At 40.1% G+C, this 17,125-nt stretch overlaps 1 protein-coding gene across 2 annotated transcripts in view; it reads right to left on the reverse strand.

The window, feature by feature from the left end:
• Positions 1 to 17,125, reverse strand: part of FLT1 (fms related receptor tyrosine kinase 1) — a 112,069-nt gene that overhangs the window by 35,912 nt on the left and 59,032 nt on the right. For both annotated transcript variants that reach the window (XR_004426422.1, XM_033146422.1), the window contains exons 12-15: positions 15,520 to 15,628; positions 13,082 to 13,372; positions 7,472 to 7,618; positions 4,064 to 4,195 (exon numbers count right to left, since the gene is read on the reverse strand). Coding sequence is in view for 1 of the 2 variants with exons in the window: in XM_033146422.1 (XP_033002313.1) it covers positions 4,064 to 4,195; positions 7,472 to 7,618; positions 13,082 to 13,372; positions 15,520 to 15,628 (679 nt within the window). In the remaining variant the exon portion in view is untranslated. The remainder of the gene's footprint in view (positions 1 to 4,063; positions 4,196 to 7,471; positions 7,619 to 13,081; positions 13,373 to 15,519; positions 15,629 to 17,125) is intronic.

The following is a 17,125-nucleotide window of genomic DNA, read 5'->3' on the forward strand; positions in this document are numbered from 1 at the left end:
TTTTTTTCTTAAAAACATAAAGTGTTATAGAAATGAAATGAAGAAGAATAATATTGAACACCTCCCAGTTTGCTACAGTTTCCATTTCGTAATATTGTTCTTTCAGTTTCCTGAGCTTCCTGCTGCAGTGAGTTTCACAATCCATTTTAAAATGTTCAAGCCAATTTGCATAACAAGGTGCCAATTTATGAAATCGATTGGGTTGTTTAAGGTTACTTGGGTTGCACGGATGAGACTCTTACCTTTGTACAGTGAGCTACATTCCACCCACACAGAAGTCAGAGGCTTCTATACATGTACACATACCGATCTCCAACCTCTAGGCAAGTAAGAATAATAAAATCATAGAATTGTAGAGCTGGAAGGGATTCCAAGGGTGTTCTAGTCCAATACCCCGAAATTCAGAAATCTCAACTAAAGCATACATGACAGGTGGCCATCCAACCTCTGATTAAAAATCTCCAAGGAAGGAGAGACTCTCACGGGAGTCTGTTCCACTCTCTAGCAGCTCTTACCATCAGAAAGCTCTTCCTAAGTTTTAGTTGGAATCTCCTTTCTTGTAATTTGAACCCATTGGTTCAGGCCCTATCCTGTGGAACAGAAGAAAACAAGCTTGCTTCATCTTCCATTTGACAACCCTTGAGATAATTGAAGATGGCTATCATATCTCCTCTCGGTCACCTCTTTTCCATGCTAAACATACCCAATTCCCATAACCGAGGAAGAATAGTGTGGTACTATTACTTCCTTTGATTGGGACACTATACTTCTGTTGATACAGTCTAGAATAATATTAGCTTTTTGTTGCTGCATCACACTGTTGACTCATGTCAAGCTTGTGGTCTACTGAGAGCTCCAGGTCCTTTTCACATGTACTACTGGCAACTTGGGTGTCCTCCATCTTATATTTGTGCAGCTAGTTCTTTCTGCTCAAGTGCAGAACCTTACCTTTGTCCCTGTTGAAATTCATTTTGTTAGCTTGCACCCAGTTTTACAATCTGTTAAGGACATTTTGAATTCTGATTCTGTCTTCTGCGGCATTAGCTACCCCTCCCAGTTTGGTGCCATCTGCAAATTTTATGAGCATCCCCTCAATTCCTTTATCCAAGGCATTTATAAAGATGTTGAACAACAATGGGCCCAGGACAGAACCCTGTGGCACCCCACTTGTCACTTTTTTCCAGGATGACGAGGAACCATTAATGAGTATTCTTTGAGTTCAGTCCGTCAACCGGCTACAAATCCACCTAACAGTTACCTCATTCAGCCCACATTTTACCAGCTTCCTTGTGAGAATATCATCGGAGACTTTGTCAAAAGCCTTGCTGAAATCAAGATACACTATGTCCACAGCATTTCCCTGATCCACCAAGTTTGTAATTCCATCAAGAAAAGAAATCAGATTGGTCTGGCATGACCTACTTTTGAGAAAGTTTATAAAGGTGTTGAACAACAGTGAGCCCAGGACAGAACCCTGAGGCACCCCACTTGTAACATTTTTCCAGGATGACAAAGAACGGTTAAAACAAAATAAAAAATATAAAAAATTCCTTCCAGTAGCACCTTAGAGACCAACTAAGTTTGTTCAAATCCACCTAACAGATATATTGTCCAGTATCCATTTTACCAGCTTCTTTGCAAGAATATCACAGCGGACATCCTTGGGAATTCCCTGTCTTTGAAGATCCATTGAGCAATGTCTTGCTTCCTTTCAACTTCTGGATGAAAATATTGCTACACACATGACCTTTGTGTGGCTGCTAAATGAACCATTTTGCTACTGTTCAGTTGTATTATTGTAATATTTTTGTGGTTTTATTGTGTATGTTTTTTAAATCCTCCGTTTAAATTTATTTGAAAGCTTACTTTAATGGGAAGCTTACTTTAATTAACATGTGTAACAGCAATTATACCGCCTCCTAAGATAATTGCTAGACAAGGGTGTTTACAGTGCAATCTTCTACTCAAATGTAAGTCCGACTGAATTCAACAAGGCCTATTTCCAGGTAAGTAAGGTTATAAAAAGTTCAACTGAGTCCTACTCTTCATTCATCTCTTCTGGATACAAAAATAGCACCTAGTTCTATCAGCAGAGAGACTAAATAATTTTTAAAGGAAATAAGGAGGGCAGACAGTTTCCTTCCTGCTTGAATCACAAACTGTTTTTCAAATCTTGTCAAACATAGGGACAACCCACGGATGTAATTTCCTTGAAACTACTGGGATTACTGCTGTGTGAATTGTGCATGCACTGGTCTCACAGTCAAATGCATTGTACTTTTTTGTACACTAGTCTGCCATCTTCCAATGAAGTGTGGACTCAAAATGTTGATGATTACCAATAACAATAAATAATAAACTGAACACTCCTGGAAGAAGTAAAACCTATGAACACTGTCCTACATGGGCGTAGCCAGGATTTTTGTTTGGGGGGGCAGGTCTTTTGTTGGGGGAAGCAGGCCTTTTGTTGGGGGTGGGGGAGAACCTCAGTTTGCTATGTATTTTTATTGATTTATGGGGGCAGCTGCTCCTCCCTGCCCCCCCCCGGCCATGCCCATACTGACCTGTCCCCTCCACCCTCTTCCAGTCTTTTTTTTTTGTTCTTTAGTTTGACTTTTTGTTGATAGGGTTGTGCTGATAAAACCTGATAACATTCAATTAAAAATATTAATAGAAAAGAAATTGGGGTGTTCCCAGGGCAGAGCTCTTATCAGGGGCTCAAACTGATGCCAAATTGAGTTGAGGGGCCTTTGCCCATCACTTTACAGGGCTACCACCAACTCCTCCCCTTTGCATCTGCTATAACACATAGTAAACTGTACCCTGTGTCTTCCTGACAGCACCTTTGCATTTCTCTATTCCATGGGTTGCTGTTGGCAGGGACATGGAAATAGAAAATGGGGCGTGGTCAGGAAATAAGGTAAGTTTTACTATGTGTTTTAGAACGGTAAAATTATACATAGAATGGTCGTTTTCAGCAATGGCCTCATGTTTCCTAAAATGTGTAATGTACCTTTCATAGAATCCTAGAATTGTAGAGTTGGAAAGGACCCCAACTCAACAATTCTACGATTCTATGAAAGGCACACTACACATTTGTTTTGTTTTGTTTTATTAATTTTATTCCATTTATGAATTGTTTCCCATAAAATAGCATGGTTAATATTGTAGATCTTTAATTTTGCTGGAAGTACCTTCTGGACAGGGAACATCTACCTTTCATCAATGAGCATCATGTAAACTGCATCCTTAAAACAGGGATGAGAAACCTGTTTTGTCCACTCCAATATTGTTAGTGTGCAACTCCCACAATCCCTGATAAGTCCATGCTGCCTGGGACTGATAAGATCGATAAGCCTCTGAGGGGAAGCGACACAGGTTCCCTATGCCTGAGTTAGAACCTTGGTGGAAAACTGAGGGACTATCTGGGTTCTTTAGCCACTGTTGCTCAATAGTGTAGCCCAAATCTTTTGAGGAAGAGAGGGATCTCACTGTAACTAGAGCACACAATTAGACTGTAAGTTTTACTGACACAATATGTTACTGAAGATGAGAACTCAGCAGGATTTTTTTTAAAAAAAGAGTTAAATACCATTAAGACAAGAGTAAAATAACTCTTAAATGTATTTACCACCAATTGGGCAAATCTTAAGTTGGATCAGTCAGCTCAGTCTACACTGAAATCAAAGACACAAAAATGACAAATATATCTCATCCTGGCCTCTAGCAGACTGGAACAGGAAATGAAGCAGATCGACGTCTTGAAGGAAGCTAAATATACTCACCCTCCTTCTACCCTGACCCTACGTTTGTTGGGTTGCAGCAAAGCTTATTTTCAGGTCAGTATAAACACATTCTGATCTAGCATTTCCCTTTGGCTTCCTTTGTGACCTAGTGCATTTCCTTTAGTTAAGGCTTTGTTTGAAAAATAGTGCAGACAGTCAACAAGCCACTTTACCTGTTCCTCCAGGAAGAGCGAGATCTCTTCCATGAAAAGCAATGGGGACTTCTGAGCAGATCAAAGAGGAAAAACAAATCAAGTAAGACATATGCAATGCTTTACCTTGTATGGTGACGTAAGCTGAACTCTCCACTGTTCCTTTTAGGTTGGTAGCGACACATTGGTAGCGTCCAGCATCATCCTCTTGCACTCTTTCAATCAGTAGACTCTGGCTTCCTGGCCCTAACATTATACCTGTGGAGTGAGGAGTATTTGAAATGAATTATAACAGTGCACAAAGAGGAAGGCTTGTCTGTGTAACAGAATCATCTTCTGTAGGAAGCAACCCGAAAAGAAAGCACATTCTAAGAAGTCTCTTGTGATATTGCCTCTTTTCTAGCCTTTTTCTATAGTTAGAAATGAAAGAGGTTTATTTCATGGGCAGTAATAACTTGGAGGTCAATGGCTTGAAAGCTTCTGGTGGGTGGTGGTGACTGGTGATACACTCACCTGCTTTGAGGCAGGGGTTGGGGGGGGGGAAGGCTGAAGAAAAATGGAAGGTAGTTAACAAAGGAGACAGAAGTCTGAGGATGCTTCCAGACTGCACCAGGTTAGTGAAGGCCACTTGCTTTGTAATATTCTCCCATATATACAGAACTCCCTGTGCACCTTTTGGACTGTATCTGTAGGTTTCCCCCTCTGTGTCAGATAACTGGGGTCAAATAAACGTTGTTTACTTTTTATAATACATGGAAGATGGATCTTCCTCAGGAGGTTGTGGACTCTCCTTCCTTGGAGGTTTCTCAGCAGAGGTTGGGTGGCCATCTGTCATGGATGCTTTAGCTGAGTTACCTACGTTGCAAGGGGTTGGACTAGAAAGATGACCTTTCCACCAGTAAGACAGTGGGGCCACAGGAAGGAAACAAGGTCGGAAGGGGGCCACGGTCAAAAAAATGTTGAGAAACATTGGTCAAGATTGCACCCTGTGCCTTGTGGAGCTGGGCTAACACTGCCTGATGCTGCCAAGGGGCCCTCGGCCGCTCAGCAGCAACAAACGGCCCCGCTCCATTAGGCGCTGGGATGGATTGCACCATTTGCGGAGTCAGGCCCAAGCTGGGCCCAGCATTGGCAGCATCAACAAGCAGCTCCAGCTCTCACAGCCCTACCCATTGTCACCCTGCCATTGCACTTACCTAAGCTGGGGGTTCTGGATGGCGGGCTCTACTGGTCAAAACGGGAGCCTCAGCAATCGCCCTCTCCTGCCAGAAACAAACCAGGACTGCTCCAAGAAAACACACGTGGCAAAAAGGAGCGCTAGGCCCTGGTCGGCCACTCCCTAACCCGCTTTTGATTGGCCAAGCAGATAGCCAGCCAACCAGGATTTTTAAATTCACTTTTCATTTCCCTCTGTGGTGCTCTAGTCTTGTGTCGTGGCCCCCCCCCATTTACACAATTTTCACCAGTGGCCCTCTTTGAATATCCTGGGGGGGGGGGCCATACGCCACCCCCCCTCCAGTTGGGAAACGGTCTAGAGGAGCCCTGAGATTTTGCAACTGGAATCTCAGCCTACGTTGTTTCCTTTGAGCAAGCTACAGCTACTTTGCAACCGGCACACTCTCTGTATGGGAGCGCCTGAGCCTGTCCCTTTCCTGCCCAACGTATTTAGTAAATAAATAGATTTTACACAAATGGTGCAAGACGCTGAACTCTTTCCCCCACAAGGAAACTGACCTTGTGGTGGCTTCCCCCAGAGCTTCTCACTGCCTGGGAAAATGGGGTGGGAGAATGGTACCATTGTAAATGTTCTTGTATGAGGAGACTGGCCTTAAGGAGTTGCCTACGCTATTAAATAGCTAAAAATAGGCGTGGGGGTGTGTGGCACTGGTCATCATGGAGGAAATATGCTATGAGAAGACTCTTCCAGATGTTGCTGCTTTCTCCTCTTTCCTCAACGTAGGCCATAATGATAATGTAATTGCAAGGCAGACATAGCTGTCATTTATAGTATGAGCATGTTTTACAAAGCAGTAGCAAACACACTCCCCATAACACATGTTGCTCTTACTGTTTGTTTCCATAAATACACCCATATAAAGCCCAATGCACGTTGCTGATGTTCTACAAATAATAATTATATATTGTTGACATAAACCACAGCAGCCTCCTCTGTTAAGTATGTCACACTCTTGGACACTCTTGCAGCCTGATCCTTAGTAGTTTGCAATGCTGCTGATAACGCATTCTAAGCTTGAGAAGTGAATATTGTATCATAGAGCTAATCCAACCCTCTGCCAATGCAGGAAATCTGTGTCCCTGGTAGTTGTCCATCTGTTTAAAAACCTCACTCCCCCTTGTTTGATGGTTGCTGTTTTGCTGTATTCGCACTATAAAAATAATAATTCTTATATTTATTGGATGACAGGAAATCTAGAAACATTTTAAATAAAATAAATGACTGGGATGCAGTCTTTGGTCATGCCCAGAAATTTTTGGACTGTACACTTCAGTGTTAAGTGGGGATTTCCCACCCCCTCAGTTTTTTTAAAAAAACCCTGCTCATAGAAAACTTGCACCTGAGGGAAAATACAGGCTATAACGCTTGTCACTGAGATACTAGTTCTCCATGAGGAAGGATTTTCTGGCTGGGGAAGGTGAGCCTTCAATCTTGCAATACTCCATATCTTCCAATGTCAAATTATACTTTCCAGTGAGTATATCGATCTCCAAACTCTGACAGTGTTCTAGGCGGGGGGGGGGGGGCAATGTGGTGCCCCATAAGCATTATGCTTGAGGATAACTGTCAGACTTATGGAGGCAGTCAAGTTTCTTTTTATATGCTGGCGGTCAGGTTTCTTTTATTGGGAGGGTCTTTGGACACTTGCCTGCCAAGAACACATTAGATCTAAGCATTCTTGAAGTACATTTAAGGCACTTCCAGATGGCAGGTCTTCCAGTGATTGCAGGGTGCCAACACAGGAAGTGCGGGAGGAAGTTGCTCATAACTTGTTCTCTGCAAGCCACCCTGGAAAATGTTCTTTGAAGGGTGGGATTAAAAAAAAAATCTGCCATATAAAAACAAACAAGATGTATAGCATGGGGTTTGGAACAGCGATGGCTGGCTTGGTGCTATTGTCACTGCGTTGATCAAAGCTGGATCTGCCAGGAGGAAGAGGGAAGCAGATGATTCAGATGGCTTATTTTGGATGCAGTCAAGGAGCATCAAATGGCCTGTACTCAGTCTATTGTACTTTTAGCTTGGGCCTGTATGAGAGTGCAATTTGGATATTCTACATAAGCACCAAAATATTTTGGCTGGCTCCGTTGTTGAAATGAACTATACCAGTGGTCCAAACAGGAATAAGTGCAGCATCTGTCTGACCAGCGGTTATCACTCGCAAAGGCACTCAGGTTGCTGTGAGGAGCAGTGGCCATCTAGTTCTAAGAGTGGATAAGCCTAGAGATGTGAATTGCAAAGCAGGCACCACGTCACTGTGTCATCTAGAAATGAATTATGGCGAGTATTGCACTCACCTGGCTCTTGCTGTAGCTGTGCGTTGTTTTTGAACCAGGATATCTGAGGTTCTGGCACACCATGAACAAGGCACTCCAGACTAACAGAGTGACTGCTGTTGACAACCTGATCAGTGAGGTTCCGCAGCAGGTACGGTGCTTCCTGAGCTACAAAACACATTGACACATCAGTTAGCATGTTTCTATACCCGTGACCTCCTCCTTTAAAAATACTAAAATAAAAATAAAAATCGCTTGTCCTATAAAGCTATAGCTTTTTCAGCTGTTTGATACTTATTTCTGTTTGATACACACACACACACACACACACACACACACACGCATGCACAGTGTACATCTAAGCAGTTGCTGTAGTAGCTCAAAGAGAATAAGAGTTTCAAAATAGACCAAGTGATGCCTGTTGAATTTGTCCATGTTGTTTCTCTGGGTACATGGAAAATAATATCCTGAATAGACCTTGGTTCTGTAGACAGTATCACTCCATAATCAATCACTACTAACAAGAGGCAGCAGAATACAAATCAGCCAAGCTGGTTGGTGCTTTTATTCAAAATTTGAGGCAACTTCTCTACAAAGAAGAATGCAGGCTTTTCTTTCCAGTTTGAAATGTGTTACAATTCTGGAAATATTTGCTAGCATCATCAACCCAAAGGGTTGCTCTACTAGAGGCACAATAGAATACTGTCTGTCTGTATTGTAAATGTGGTTTGGATTACTGTACTATTATTTAGGCTGCATACACACCATACATTTAAAGCATGTTTAAAGCAAATTACTTCCTCCATAGAACCCTGACAACTGTAGTTTACACTATCAGAGTTATAATTCCAAGTACCCTTAACAAAACTACAGTTCCCAGGAGTCTTGTGGAAGGCAACATTTAAATAAATTGCATAAACTATATAATAATATAATATAATATAATAATGACAGCTATCACTTGAAAACTAAACAGTACAAGCAGGCCTGGGGTGAGAGGCCTTTGGTTAGTTCAACATCAAATAGCCAACAAAAAAACAAGTGAACATCATAACATTGCAACAGGTCAATATGAAGCCTTCAGTGGACTGGAGAGGTTGTTTAGTGAGCTTTGTGAATTCTGCAGCTTGTGCACCTCTCAGAGTAGCTTTACCATTTTTCATCCCTTTTAGTAACATCTGGTTACTAAATGTGTTTTAATAATAGGCTGCCCAGCACATTTAGGCATATAATTCAAGTGCCTTATTCCACACAAGAACCAAGTATAGAATCAATTTGTTTTCAGTGTTCTCTCTGCATAATATGGTTTTGTTCTCCACATGCGCATTACCCAGTCAGTCACCATGTGGGATGTTTTATGGCAGCAACCTCATAAAATATAAATATGAAAAAGATACTAATCTAATTAATTAGCTTTCTATCTTCCAGCCACTCCTCTCATCCTTTGTGGTTGTCTTTCTTCTTAAGCTGTTTTGAACAGCCATCTAGCAAAGATATTTTTCTATGATTGATATTTCTTGTGCCAATTGTGACACAACCCATTTCCACTCAAATGTCCTGTTCGTGTTAATTGATTTAACTACAGATCTCATGAAGATAACTTGCTGCACATGTGGTCCTGAAAAATCATATAGGATCCTGGAATTCTCGCTCCTCTAAGTTCCTTTAGTTCATTTTTCAGGTGCCCCTACCAGAAATCTTTTAGACAATGTTCACTGTGATAATAAAGAATGCTTATTGGTAGAATAAGATGTTGGTAAGATTCTTTTCATTTTGGCAATAATATGCTGCTGTGTGATGTGATCAAGGTCAGAACTGCGCTCACTTGGCTACACAATGGCTTTTCCTCTCTTTGTAGGAGAGCTGCACTCCTACAAAGATCTGATGAGGCTTTCTATCATTAATTATGACAGACCAATTATTTGGAAGAATAACCATTTTTGTAAGCTTCCTTCTGTCCTTTTATATACAGCCTGTTAAAAACGTAACATAAAAAATAGTTTCTAAAAATAATCCCAGTAACTGAACATTATTTCTGCCAAATATTGTGGTACTGATCCTGTGTCCAGCTAGATTATAAACTGCTTGGTGTAGCATAACCAGCAGCTATTTCGTTCCAGAAACTAGTATGAAGTGTAGTTACAGAGCACTTCTTCACAAATGATCAAGACACCCTCCCATGTTTTCTCCTTATTACTTTCTTTTTTGCAATGGATTGTGGAAGTTTATATTCTGTTGACCATTAATTTAATTTCTGTTTCTGCCAAAGTACTATCTATAAAGGCATGATAGTTGAAAATGTGTTTGCCAAGAGAAAAAGATGAATGAACCTAACCACATAGGCAAGTTTTGTGTTCCATGGGTTTCTACAGAAAACAGCAAAACCAAGACACTTGAAACAGTGAAACCATAAAAAAACAGAGGTCACAAAGTCTGTATGTTATTTCTGATTAATTTTAATTTGTTTATAGCCATACACATGTTTTCAATATTGAAAAACGCTTTCTTGCTTAAAGATAAGGTTGCATCACTTTTCACATACTTTCTATTAGGCTATTGCCATAATTAGCCGATTTGGAAATGCTTGATTAAGGCAAGAAATCATGCTTTCCCTTACTCCTACTTCTGTGTTTTATGAATGTAACAGACTGGGAATTCACAAGCACTTCTGACTAGCTTAGCCTCTTTTCATTTGACCTTATGGTAGAAAGAAACCTCTCTTCGATTTCACTTGCAACCATTTAGTCAATTTTGCATACAATTGACAGGGACCTTCTGTATAAATTTCAGTACAGGAGAAGTTCAGAAGGTGCACTGTATCCTTTAACTACGGAAACATGAATGGAATTGCAGAGGGAGTAGAAATTCCTCTGCTACCATCAAATTGGTGGACCTAGGCCTTCGGTAGCAAGAAGAAAATTAACCCTGAGACAGAAAAAAAAAATACCTCATATAAATATGACCAACAAAGAAAACATTAAACATATCTTGGCTCCTTTTTGCACAGCTCATTTCATTTAACAATTGAATCTCTTTATGAGGCAACTTATATTATCAGTTGAATTACCGATTATAAGTCAGCAAATACACATCTGAACTTTTAACATGCACTTAAAGAAATACAAATGTAATTTAAAAGTATTCTCCACATCATATATGGGAATTATAAATCATCCAACAAAGAACAAAATCCATCCCTTTCCAGTGCAACTGCAGTAATCAGTATTAGCAGTGGTATCTATGCATCAGTTACAATGCAAAAAGGACTCCTCTAAACCCCTTTTCTTAAACATTATTATTGAGGTTCTTTCACACATTCCAACATGGGTGGTGATGCAGTAACAATCATTCAAACTATTGTAGCACATGGTTGTTGAAGCTTTGGCCAACTCCAAGCTATGGAATTGCCAGGATACCTTCCTTTCCTTAGGATTTGCTAGAAGGCTTTATTTATTTCCACAGGTGAGTATTGTGCTCTAACCTTTCCATTAGACTGTAAATCAGGCTTATATGCTTGCTATTCCCATTCATCCTGTGGAGCTGGCTCAGAATCAGTGCTTGGTGGATTGAACCCAACGGTCAGCAGCTTCTTTCTCTTCTTCAAACTCCTAAACTATAGTTTTCAGGCTACTACAAATTCATAAAGTCCTGTCATTGCAGCCTACTTCTCGACATAAAATATTTTCTGACATATAACTTCTATAGAGATGGGGCTCTCTCTTCCTGTTTTCCTCCAAGAATGCACAGTGAAATACACTTGCTGACACTGGAATGCAGTTACCAATAATCGGATTGGCTTTGTAACCGTATGAAAAACAGCAGCAGAAAGTTGCTTTGCAAGTATGCATATTGTTTCTGGAAGCTATCATGGTAATATTGAAAAAAGATCTACTGTATACAAAAAGGCTATAGGTGAAATTTCAAGATAGGAACAATAATTCTTTTCTTTACCCTGACAACTTCCAGGTAGCTAATTGTTTTCAAATCATTTTAGGCTCCACGTAACTGGCATGATGGGGAAATGCTATTGTTTACCAGTTCACACTTGACAAAAGCAATTCCCACGTGAACGACAAGCTTGGCTGGGGGACACGGTCCTGCTACCTTGAAGGAGGAAATGGGTGGGTGAGTTCTCAGGCACCAGAAATTGTCATGTTGTCACCCTCTGTTTTAATAGCAAAGCCACTTTTGTTCCCATTTTTGCTGTCGCTATTGTGATCCCCACATGCTTGGCTAAAAGAATTCTATATAATAATTAATCATAAATGAACGCCCCTCCAAATATAATAGATATGCATTGTAAAAAAATAAAATTATCAGATCTATTAAAAATAGTAACTTCTTTCTTATACAGATTTTATAATACACAGAAACACCTTGAAATAAAACCACAAAATAGAAAGACAAGGAATGCTTAAAAGTAACAAAAATTACTTTTAATTCTTCATCAGTAGTTTAGTCATTTTTAAATCCCCATGTTAAATCCTATTATCATTTGCATATGAAAAGCAATGGTGTGTGCATGTGTATAAATAATATATATCTCCTAAAAGCCTTCATTTTAAATTTAGATTTGAACAAATACATTAAACATTTTTCTGTGATGACTGGAATCTCATCAATAGGGGTAAATGTGGTGATTCTCCTTTATAAAGATAGCTATAACAACTATACCATAATGAATCAGGAAAGAGTTTTCCCACTGATGTCAACACACCTTTAACAGTAGCACTGTGATTTATTTGAAAGGGAACCAAAGGGAGGGCACTGGGAAAGCTACCACAGCTTATTTGTTCAAAGAAAGAGGGTCCAACTCTAGTGGGTTTAAATATTCTAATTCATGCAAACAATACAAGAGGGCTGTGCCTTATTTCAACATTTTTATTTCTTATTCTGCATCCTCAGAGCCTTCCCTGAGAATTGTTGGTTTTCTTTTTTAAAAAAGATTAATATATTTAGTGTAGAAAAATGATTTCAAATAAATAAGCATAAGAACTTGCTCAGCAGGCAATATTTATAAATCCACAAAGAGCAGATTGAAGTAAAAAATACTGTAGTCCAGTCAATCTCTCGAACTGAGCCGTGCTTATTCTGCACTTTAAAGTTAAGTTATAAAAATGTCCAATGTTGACCCAAGCCAGCAGTTTTTCTATTTTTTTTTAAAGTGTTTTCAGTTTATGCAGCTTTGACACTTAGGAGGAGGTCGAAATCAAAGCCGAGGAGAAGGTAGTCCAAAGTTTTTCATTAGCACTTGGTGGGAGACTGCAAAGAACAATACAACATAACACACAAAATTCAGTTCAGGGGATGGGGAAGTCTTCCAAATCCCAACTTCCATATCTTTGTCAAAGCAGAACATATCTTCCTGAGCCAAATGCAAGCCCAGGTTTGGGGGTTTGTTGTTTACTTTCTCTCTCTTTTTGGTTCATTTTTGCATGGCTACTCCTCCTATGTCCAAACCTCCCATTTTTTTGGAAGTGTACAGCAGTAATCAATCGAGATTATATGAGAGAACTTTCACTTTTTAGTGAGTCCTTTAATGGTTTATGTTGTGTTGTGTTGTACAATCATTCCTTGCGCTCTTAAATGTGCGGATCCGTGAGAAAACAGCCTTTTTGTTACAGTGCTCACCTCTGACTGTAACGTCTTTCTCTTGAAGCACTTCTTCTCCAGTGTATATGTTCCTTGCTCGGCAGGTGTACGTGCCTGAATGTTCAAGTGAAACATTCTTGATGCTGAGAGTGAGACCAATGGAGTACTCCTTAGTGGCTGCCTTTTTTATTCTTGTTTGGTTGTTAACTGTCCTTGGTAATAACCAGGCAATGTCTTTGTACAGAAATTTGTTGGCTAAACAGGACAACACCAAGGTTTCTCCTTCAATTGGTGCTTTCTTTAAGTTAATATGGAATCCATTTGGCACATCTGTCAAAAAACAAAACATACTTTTTATTCATAAGGCACAGTCCACCTTCTCCCACACAAACTCATCTGAAGCTAACTCTTGCTCTTCCTACCAAGGAAACAATGAAAGGGGACCATGATTTTGAGCTTCTCAAAGGCATCTGGTTTGCTCTAGCAGGGGTCTTACATTCTTATAGAAATCCTTCATCCATTTAAGGAATGAATGTAGTTAATAAAAAGTCACCTATTGCTTTCAGGATTCACCCCATCCAGACATGGAACCTGGGGGCTCCTTGGAGGAGAAAACAAGAGGAGCATGGACCTCAAGCAGATCTCACACCAGTGACCAGCAACCCCAAGGAGCCATCAGATGCAGACATCCTTGCTCCATAACCAGGGAGTCTCACATCACTTGGCCAGCTATTGAACTCTCCTTTGTTAAAAATGTCTAATTTCTTAAGAATATCAGATTCCATTGTGGGTTCAAGGATCAAGTTGATGGTTAGCATTAGGAGTGAGGGCCTCGTGACTCTGTGAGGATTTACAGAGAGTTCAAACTCATCTTCAGCTTTCTCTTTCATAATAAAAACTGGCGTCTAATCATATACGCATAAAATTTCCTTTATAGCCTCTGTATAACTTTAGATTACCCCTTTCAGTAGCCTGATCAATATTTATGCCTTCATTTGATTAGATGAGCATTTGAAATGGATTCTAGATTACCGTACATTTGCTATGTTTACATTATTATACGGATCTTAGCATAAGTAGCAATGGCACTGAGCTAAATTCTGAGCTACACAATATATGGCCTAATGTGAAAGCTACATCTGCCTGCACAGGGATGGGGAACCTCTGGGCCTCCAGATATGCTGGACTACAACTCCCATCATCCCTGGCCATTAGCCATGCTGCTTGGGGCTGATGGGAACTGGAGTCCAACAACATTTGCTGGATTACAGGTTCCCTTTACCATATATATAATGTTACGTAGCTGATGAACAAACAAGGTTATTGCACACAAAGATCAATCAAAAGCTAAGTGACATATCTATGTCTAATCCTGACACAATGTGCACTTCATTTATTATATTTATTTATTACATTTGTATCACCCTTCAACCAGAGATCACAGGACAGTTGATAAAGTAACTATCATAATGTTAAAAAATACTGTCTGGTTTAAAGAGATAATTTGGTATACAGGCTATTTTGAGACATAAGAAACAAAGTGATTTTGGAAGACGACATTACACTAAGTTTCTTCTTTAAAAGACTCTCCTGATTTATAACCACCTCATAGCATTTGTTGAAAGCCTGAGAAAAAGCGGGATAGCGCGTGAGTGGCTGGAATGATGTAAAAGAGTTTTATTTACTGTAGTGATTTGAAACTTCCTGTGGAAATAGCTCCCAGGTTTCCTGATGGAAGATTTTGTTTATCTTTGCCAAGCACCATCAGGAATCTCAAAATAAAATGCCTTTAGTGACACTGGTCAGCCAGGAGATAAGGCTTTGCTGTTCCTGTCTCACCCTCAGTAATTGCAAACACACCCATGGCCCTGCTGTGTGCCAGCAAAACAACCACAAAAATTAGGGGAAGGATCAGGCTTATATTGGATCTAGTGCTTCTACCCTGTGGTCAGAATGTACACATGTCCCAGGACATATTCATCTGGTCCATTTTACAGGCCCTAGAAGACTGAAGGCTTTTTTTTGCCCCAGATATGTTCCTGTCCCCTTCCTGGCATTCTCTGGTGAAGCCAGTCTTCAAATGAGAACAAACTTGAAAGTTGTTGAAAAGCTAACAGCTTCTAGCAATCAGTCTAGCCCTGAAGTATCTATTTTGAATATACTGAAAGGAAATCCTTTTTAGCATCCTGGCCTTTTGTTCACAGCCATCAGCATTTTGTACTGGCATTAGTTTAAAGGTGGTGTGTGTGTTTTTGTGGGGGTTTTTCTCCCTCAGCAAGAGCAGTTGACTGCAAGGAGAAAGTGGTAAGCTTGTTAGAACAACCAAGTGCTTTTCTCATGCTGCAAAGTAATTTCTTAGTTCAGCCCCATAATAGATCCACATGAGTATGTTCATGGATAGAGTCCAGCATGCATCTGCTTTCTTGTAGGGCATGTGAGACCAAGGCTCGTTTAATATCACATTAATTGTACCTCACCTGTTACAAAATAACTAATGTTTCTTTCGTCACTTCCCACTTTATTGGAAGCTATGCAACTGTAGATTCCGGATGACCTGGATTCAGCCACAACCAATATGCTAGCAGTCTGTTAGGGGAAAAGAATAGTTTTAGTTCTTATCCGTTTTTAATAATTATGTTTCAGTGACCCTCCTGACTACTGACACTGATACGATTCAGTTGTTCCGTTAATTCAGTGAAAAGCAGTGCAGCAACTAGGAGGTGCCACCATCATATAAAGCCATGGAAATAATGGAAACATAACAGGAAGGCAGCTTACCCAGGAGACCTTTATATTATCAGAGTCATTATATTCTGAACATTTAGGATTTAACATGGATTTATCTCATTCTCATGATGTACTGATGACAGGTTACAATAAATTAGGTGTGGCACTGTGAGCTGTACCCCACAGGATGCCCAGAGGTCACTCAGCCAGCCAAGGGAGTTGGCAAGAAAAATACTGGAAAATGTAGATACATGTGTGCAACAGAGTAGAAGTTAATTCTTAACTTAAAAAAAAAATTACTATTTTGTATCCTGGTTTTAACATATTAGATGCAATCATGGTCAGTAGCAAAAATCAGCAAAGTCAGGCACTGGCCAAGGGCCAAGGAGCTCAGAAGACTCACAGACATAGGTCTGATCCTGATGAAGTATACATTTGGTTCCACTCACCAGCCACCCTCCTCCCTACTGGTAGCCCAGGACCAACATGTTGGACATGAAGGCATCACTCATGCAGATTATAAATCACTTGTGTGGAGCCCTAAGATGCTGTCACCATCACCTCTCTGTTTCCTACAACAGCAGAGTTTGGAAGCAGATTATTGCACCTGAGGCTGTGAGGGTTTATCCATACTTTATCTTGTCTCACTGCAATGTATACTAAGAATCCCACCCCTGCGCTACACATAGTTAAATAGGTAATTCAGATGGTGTTTTGCTTTGTTGTTGTTTTTTAAACAAAATGACATGCCAAGTATATAGAGCCCATCAAATTTTTTACAACAGGGATGGGGAACCTGTGACCCTCCAGATGGTGCTGGCTTGCAACTTCCATCATGTCAGACATGGCCATGCTGACTGAGACTAACAGGAATCAGGGTCCAACATTACAGATTAGCCACCACTGTTCTATAACAGTGTAAGAAGGAGATTCTGAGGACAAATCTCATGTTGTCCGAAAACAGGAAGGGCATGGGAATGAGAACAGACACCCATTCTTAAATGAAGCTCTTGTATAATCTTGCTAACACTCAAATACTAAAATGTGGCATACTTCAAACTGGTATTCCGGCTATTTCCTCAAGGATAGATCTCGTTCTTGCTCTGAAGGTTTGCTTACAAAGCAAATGTTTCCCTTGTTTGTGATTAGCCACAGATAAGATGAGCAAGTAGCTAACAATGGGAGCAATTATTTTGTAGCATAAAACTCTCAACATCACACCTAAGAAAATCAATCTTTCATGTACTTGTATCTGGGTAAGTTTTTTAAATGCCAGCTGGTTGACATTTTAAAATACATTCTGGAATTCTGAATGCAGATTTCATTATTAGCCATGCTAATATTTCCACTGGTCTG

This window comes from Lacerta agilis, chromosome 4 (genome assembly GCF_009819535.1).
Source record: "Lacerta agilis isolate rLacAgi1 chromosome 4, rLacAgi1.pri, whole genome shotgun sequence".
Classification (NCBI taxonomy): Eukaryota; Metazoa; Chordata; class Lepidosauria; order Squamata; family Lacertidae; genus Lacerta; species Lacerta agilis.